Source organism: Cupressus sempervirens, chromosome 1, assembly GCF_028749045.1.
Source record: "Cupressus sempervirens isolate cs-2001-9-10 chromosome 1, ASM2874904v1, whole genome shotgun sequence".
NCBI classification, from domain to species: Eukaryota; Viridiplantae; Streptophyta; class Pinopsida; order Cupressales; family Cupressaceae; genus Cupressus; species Cupressus sempervirens.
This window is the reverse complement of record NC_143118.1, coordinates 549,153,160-549,160,466: the sequence shown is the minus strand read 5'-3', so window position 1 is coordinate 549,160,466 and position 7,307 is coordinate 549,153,160. Positions and strand designations below refer to the sequence as shown.

The 7,307-nt window shown below is 37.3% G+C and overlaps 1 protein-coding gene across 8 annotated transcripts; it reads right to left on the bottom strand.

Moving 5' to 3' along the window:
* Window positions 1-298: 298 nt before the first annotated feature.
* LOC149578628 (oligopeptide transporter 3-like) lies at window positions 299-6,511 on the bottom strand. Of its 8 annotated transcripts, none has more exons than XM_089830358.1 (9): window positions 6,411-6,471; window positions 5,461-5,610; window positions 5,283-5,328; window positions 4,657-5,169; window positions 4,309-4,406; window positions 3,142-3,711; window positions 2,779-3,034; window positions 1,709-1,891; window positions 299-1,534 (listed from the first exon to the last, which is right to left on the bottom strand). In XM_089830358.1, exons 4-9 carry the CDS (start codon window positions 5,146-5,148, stop codon window positions 920-922), a joined length of 2,214 nt encoding a protein of 737 aa, XP_089686484.1. In that variant the 5' UTR covers window positions 5,149-5,169; window positions 5,283-5,328; window positions 5,461-5,610; window positions 6,411-6,471; the 3' UTR covers window positions 299-919. The 8 variants fall into 8 exon arrangements, with proteins under 8 accessions (XP_089686484.1, XP_089686499.1, XP_089686491.1 ...); XM_089830373.1 differs by having other exon boundaries at window positions 4,657-5,149; window positions 6,411-6,466; XM_089830365.1 differs by lacking the exon at window positions 5,461-5,610 and having other exon boundaries at window positions 6,411-6,511.
* Between the last annotated feature and the right edge of the window lie 796 nt (window positions 6,512-7,307).

Genomic DNA, 7,307 nt, shown 5'->3' with positions numbered 1-7,307 from the left:
TTGAAAGTTTGACAGATTAGATAGCATGACCCTTTTAAGTCTGCTATATAAGACCGATTCTTTTTACCTTAAAAAAACGTGAACATTTTTCCCGTCATTTCAACACAATATGAATTTATCCATGATATTTATTATGGTTTTTCTCAAGTCATATTACATGATTAGTCCCGTGCTTCAAGAATGATATGCAACAATTCACAACTGACCAAGCATGGCCACGCCACTCTAAGTGACACCAAAACATGGCCACTAGTAACGAATGAAAGACCTAACGAGTTGTTAACTGAACAGAGTAGAATTAATCAATGAAAATCCAGTGAGACTTCATTTCCCATAATTCACTTCAAAATCTTCATCATATGACATTTAAGCGTACCATGACCTTTCATATCCTAAAAAGAGTTCAGTGGGATGGCAAAAAATACCACCATTTCTTCAACTTGCTTTCAGCAATCGGTAAGAAATTGGGCTTCATTCTTCAACCATAAATGACTCACTAAAGTGCTCTCTCTCTATATAGTCTAATTCTTGGCATGTCATGATTCCATGCAACAAGAGTACACTGATAGATTTACTCAGATAGATACAATTAATCTTAATCTTGGTGTTCCTTCAAGAGTGGACGGTTTAAACATCATATATTTAAGTTTGAATTCTAGACTAAAAATGTTAAATAGTCAAAATTGACTAATTTTTCTACCTTAGTGGATGATGTTTAAGAATGGCCCTTCAAGAGAGTAAGGTACAACTCAACTACCATGGCGAGGATCAGGAGATAATCTTACGCTTGGAGTGACTCCAAAGCTCTCTCGAGGTTATTGTGACACCAAGAATGGAGATTCTGATGCTGTAGGAAGATCCTATGTATTCAAGGTTATTGTGACAAACTTATGGTAGTAAATGGCATGAAAGTGAGCGCTCAAAAGAGTGGACATCCCTTAACGGCAACTCCTGGAGCTGTAGGACAAGAAGCAAGAGGACAATGATCCAGCTCCGTGCCCCACCAGCTTAGATTCTTATCTCCAGTGCCAAGTGCAAAGTAAAGTAATACCCCCATGAATGCTGTACCAGTATCAAGGGCTGCAGATAGAACATAGTTATATCTCTGCCACCACCTCTTCCTGAAACGGAAGACAAAATAATTGAAGATGGTACCAGTTATGATCCAGGAAGAAATGTTTGCAGGAGTGGCAGGGGGCATGCCGGCAAAACCATAAGTGATGACGGGTATGTTTATCAGTGAAATCCACTTTTTCTTGGGAAAAATCTTACTCAAAACCCAAACTGGTACGGGCAGAAGTGCACCAACAAGGAAAAGCCATACAAGATTCCGGTACATTCCATCCTGCCCAAATAGGCGCTTTGGACCAACAAGACCCCAAATTACAGATGCATCAAAAGTGACTCTGTATTTTGGACATGTCCAAGGGCTGTTTGCAGGTAATGCATCCACATCACATATGTTTTCTATGGATTCCAGCATCCACCATGCAACAGAAAGATTCACTATTCCTGTGATTACTGTAGCAGCAAGCTGTAGATAAATAAAAAGTAGAAAAAATGAGAATGGGAGAAACCAAAACTTTAGTTAATACAGCTAGAATGGATAATAGATGAGGAAAAAGTGGTTCAGAAATCAGACGGAATGAAGCCATCCCGAGAACTAAGTTTTAGAATAAAAACCAAATCAAAGAAATATCAATCATACCTGAGCAGTGTACATACACCGTGGAGGAATTTTCATATAGTGGCCAAGCTTAAGGTCGGCAAGAAAGGAGAGTGCATGTATAGTACTGATCCTGCCATAGATCTTGAAAAGTAGATTTGCTATGGGCTTCCCGGGTGAAATGTAACCAAATATGAACTGTGCTATAATATCATAACCTGGTTGCTGTATTATGCATCAGAAATATAATCAGTCAGACTAATAAGTTAATAGAAGAGAACAATGAGGTACATCTAGTGGGCCTCAAAAAGAAACAACAAAAGTTATGCGTCTTCTTAGAGCTGAAATTATACAATTTAAGGGCATTGCTTAGCTTTCTCTATGCAAAGGAAAATATATATACTTCTTATCTAAATAAAAACAGAAGATTTTAGTCAATGGGGTAGTGTTCAAATGTAAGGCTGTAAGGGTTCTTATGTTGGAGATCTATGGTTGAATCTTCCAAATCGATGTCTATGTAGCCTTTATATTGACTTGATTAAGTGACTTCTAAGTTGAATCTGCTAATGGGAGAGGAGAGCCAAGGCCTCTGTTGAGATTGTTGACTTGGTGGTCAGCACCTCCTTAGAGTTTCATGCTGTGGATTGGGTTAAAATGTGGTATTAGAGCCTTGGGTGACGAGTTCAAATCTCAATTCAGTGGGTACTGAAGGTTCAGTCAGTGCTGAGGGAGATTGTTGACTTGATGGTCAGCACCTCCTTAGAGATTTGTACCGTGGATTAGATTGAAGTGTGAGATTTGTATTGGGCATTAATAGTTCGAGCTTTTTGTGCAATGACAAATGCTTCCAACAGCCTCCCCCTTGCAACCTCCAAATTCTTATAGAGTAAGAAAAAGAAAAAGAATAACAGAAGATTTAAACTTCAGTTTCTTTATATAAAGAATATTACATAAAAGCATAAAGTCTTTACAGTCCATGATAACAATTTATCATAGATTTTAGAATTTCACTGAAACCTTTATCATCAATATTCAAATCAAACTTCATGACTCATCATCTGAATGGGAGCTACTTTACTTCAAACCCAAACAGCTAAAAGAAAATGTCAAACCTGGTTTGTAGTTGCTTGAATGACTCCAATTGGAAGAGTCAAGAACCATGCCAGTGCACATGCTAAAATCATACCCCACCATGGAAGTTGAACTTCTTCTTCCCATACAAATGACAATAAAAGACAAAATGCCAAGCTACCAAACAATAAGACTAAAAACCACCACTCTGGGACTTCCTTATAGCGCTTCATCAAACGCCCATGTATATCCAATTTTCCAGCATTCATAGCAGATTTGCTCCTCTTGAGAATGTCACTGCAATTATAAAATCCATGTCTCTTGATTGTTGTAATGGCTACTAGCACCTAATTTCTAATAATTTTTCAGATTATAAGGGAAAATAAACAATGAAAGAAACATACTGTCCATTGAAGAGAATCACATGTGTAATTGTTGCTGCAATCCTTGCAAAGCCTGATCCAATAGAGAGAGCAAAAAGGGGGCTGAGATATATCTTGCCATACTCATGGTAGGCCTTTACATCCAAATCGTACCGTGGTGTCAAGATCCGTGTGGTATCATATTTTTGACCATTGGCAGTAAACAGATGGCTAGAGAAGATGGGAAACTTCCTAGACTCAAATACATTGTATTTCCAGTAAGATAAGGGAATAATTATGTAAATAAACATAACGAACCCTACAGTAACATTTAGGATTGAAAACCATGGTGTCACAAGAGGACTGCCATGATATGCCGAAATCCCGGCCCAATCAAAGGATAATGCTCCAAAACCCAAACCCTTGTACCCTGAACCAAGTTGGTTTGCTGTGACACTATTTGGCCAAATCCAACAAACCCAAGAGAAAAATGTCAGTACACTGAACATGTATCCAGGCAATGTGTAGTATGCAAAGCTGGCCAATGCAAATATAATGAAAAACTGCATACGTGACAATCTCTTCCTAGAATGGTCCTTTTCATGAAGAGCCCTGAATCAAATTCAAACGAAGTATTTATATTATTACAAATAAAAAAGAACACATCTTTTTAAGCTTTTCTTTGAAGGATGTAAAGCAAAATTTAGTGTTGCAGTTATTCATGATAATGCAATAAGAATGACAAGCGAGGTTGAAAAGTTTGAGATTGTCTCTCTTTTCTATTTAGCACTTTTCACACTTCTCAAACGGCAAGAATCAGTATTCTTCTTAATATGTTAAACATTTTGAATTTTGTCATGGGTTAAGTTTTGCAACAATGCATAAGACAGCTCATTGGAGATCAAATTATCATAGTGTATGGAAAATGAGCATAGGAAATTCCCGACTTAAACAGGAGTAGAAGAAAATCTTGACTAGAATGAGGATCAACATTGTGATGCTTGAAACCAGTTTTTATTTAGTCTACTTGTCTGTTCATTGTATTCAACCGATTCTAATCATTTAAACATAGTCATATCAAGGCACATTAAATACTCCCTTTCTTAATCAGATTTCTTGAGTTGTGTAAAGCCAACGATAAACAATTTTCGCTTTGTTTTTTTTCTTTTGAAAGGAAATGGGGGTACTCATGCACTAGAATCAGCTTACCTAAAGAGAGAAACCTGTGCCAAGTTGGAAGGCCACCACATATCTGCAGGTTCTACTAGATATTTCCTCAGTAAACCAGCCCAACCATATCCTAAGATCTGGAAGAAGCCAAGAGGTAATGGAAATGTGATCATCAATAACACCTTAACAAAATTAGTCAAAGAAAATCAAGACGCTACATGACTATCATTATCTAATCTATTTTGTCAACATGTCATATTCAGACACCGAAAATCTCTTCTAAATTTAATGAAAATTTCATATTCAGGCATATCCACAAGATCAAAATATTCTAAAAGCAACATGTGTTAATCAAAACATGAAACAGGAGGAGAAATGAGAGCTTGCCTGAGTTGTCAGTACAATTAGGAGGGCTACAATGAAGCTAAGATTTTGCTTGTAATAAGCTTTCATGACATTGATTGCCCCAATTGAATATGCATCTCCACCCCCAGAGGAAACCGCATTGTTTGCAAAAATGGTAATGAGGACATGCTCTTTCATATTGAAGGGGCCTGGATTCAGGCTGTATTCCCACCCAATGAAGGGCATATGCATCTTCCTCGTTGGGAGAATTGCTGCCATGAATTTCCCAAGAGGCAAGGCCAAAATCTGGGCTAGAATGGCAGATATGGTCAAGGGCTGTGTTCTGTAGGTGTAGAAAGTGTTGAGAAACATGATCAGGACACTTGATATGAAACCAAGAACCCATACTCGGAATGTGAATACGGGCAGTGTTGGATCATCAGTAACAGGCACCACCAGTGCCACTTCTTCGATGGGTGATTGATCCTCCACCTCTTTCTCCTCCTCTGCACCATCTATCACGTGTCTCGCCATCCTGCCAACCTAAACACTAACCTGCTCTGAATCAATTCAATTTTAGAAAGTCAAAATAACATCCTGCCAACCTAAACACTACCCTGCTCTAAATCAATTCAATTTTAGAAAGTCAAAATAACTGAACCAATCACCTAATGGATCGGGCTGTAATATTCTCCAATCTTCAAATACATATATCTGGACAGCAACAAGAACATATATGATTAACTATTATGTTTGAAACCCTGTCTCATAACCAAATAAACAAAAACAGCATCAAAGTTTCAGTCCAACAGCACAAACAAAAGCACCAAGTGGGTAGTTATAAACCGAATAGGATCAGCAGAGCACAGAGAACAATCCTAACAAGAGAAGCCAACAATTGCGTGAATTCTTCCAGACATCAGAGATTATAACTCGTGACCAAGCTCTGATACCACTTGTTACAAGCCAGAGTTGCCATTGCACCAAAAGATGAACCTGTCAATGACCAATACTCTAGGCTTATAGAACACAGGAGGCGGTTAAGCTATGCCACGAATTTTAAAGAGGAATGATGGCAGTCAGTCCAACATCAGGAGAGTGAAAAGCTCAAGCTAACTGAGGAATGCAAAATATTAGAAAGAAAGATATTATAATTCTAATCAACTATCTCTCACTTTTGATAAGACAGGAGTTGTCTGAAGGATATCTACAAGTGAAAACCCACTGACAAAAGAGAGACCAGTCCAGCTACAATTCTTGTGGGTTTCAGTCATATATAGAAACATTGCAAGTTGCTTATAGTTTTATAAACATAATCCGAGATGGTTCAAATCTTCCTAGTCAAAGTTCAAAACTCTATTTGGCATTACAACCTGCAGTGATAGCGCTTTTGAGAAAAAAAGATCCAGGCCAGGTAAAGTATAGGTAAGTTTTCACTCAATTCAGTTGAAAAGAAAGTGTATATATCACAAGACAAAAACCAGCATAAAAGTGCAAGTTACTGACAATTCATCAGACTATTTGACTTACGAAAGCTTAGCAACAGTGTAGACAAATAATGAACTTGAGCAGATATATAACACCCAGGGGAATGATGTTTTTAGTAGGAGATAACCCAAACGATGCATTTAATTCAAATGATAACCTCAGTTTAAGCCCAGCAGCCAAAAAGAAACCATCAAATCGCCGAAACGAACAAGTGCCCACAAACAAAAAGCCATCTCGCATATTCTTTTTTGCAGCAGAATAAAACATAGGAGACAGAGAATGGAATCAAATGCAGAGAAACAACTTACTTGAGAAGACAATACAATGTAGCCAAAACTTGTAGAGAAAAACAAAGGAAATGTGTGTGTCTGTCTGAGTGGGGGTGCATAGCATCTTATATGAATTCGTAAAAGGACTCTATTTGCAGTAGTGGGGTTGCTGTAAGTGGGTTGAATAATGTTAGTGGATTGGAGTGTGGAACTCACGCAGAGGAACGTGTTATCAGCGTGTTACTCTTTACATTCCTTACTGCTTCTTCTGCGTCTAGCCATTCTTTAAATTCTAATTCTCTCCGATTCACACACGTAGAACATGACTTTTTTAAGTAAATGGTAATATGAGGACTGTTTGCGATAGAATAGGAAACAATTGAACGGTGAATCAACATAGATTTCAAGAGCGTATTGGAATTTTAATGTGGATTTCGATTGATCAGATATATACTTCAATTTTTTCCCTATAATTCATCCTCGTGTTTATGGAAATGATCTTCTAAGTCTACAAACTAATCTCCGATACTAAACCTACACCTATACAAATGGACTGGTAGAGAATGCCCAATTGATTAGATTCAACTCCTTTTAGTGTACCTATACTTTTTGTTTTTCTTAGCCAGGCTACTAGGTTTATTGATTCAACAACTTTGAAAAAACAATTGAATAGTGATAAGCAAGCACATCATATGTGTAGGATGATGATGCAAGTTGATGATATAATTATTATAATAACTATAATTATGATATTTAATTATTATGTTTTAGATTACGGTTAAAATAGGTTTTGAAGGGACTCTAAAACCCTTTAACAACTAGAGAAAAGATAAAGCAATAAAACCACCAGGATAGAAGTCCTGAAACCAACAACAAAATCAGATTTTACAGGGACCTGAAACCACAAACATAGTCCAAAAAAAGAGAACTTAGGTT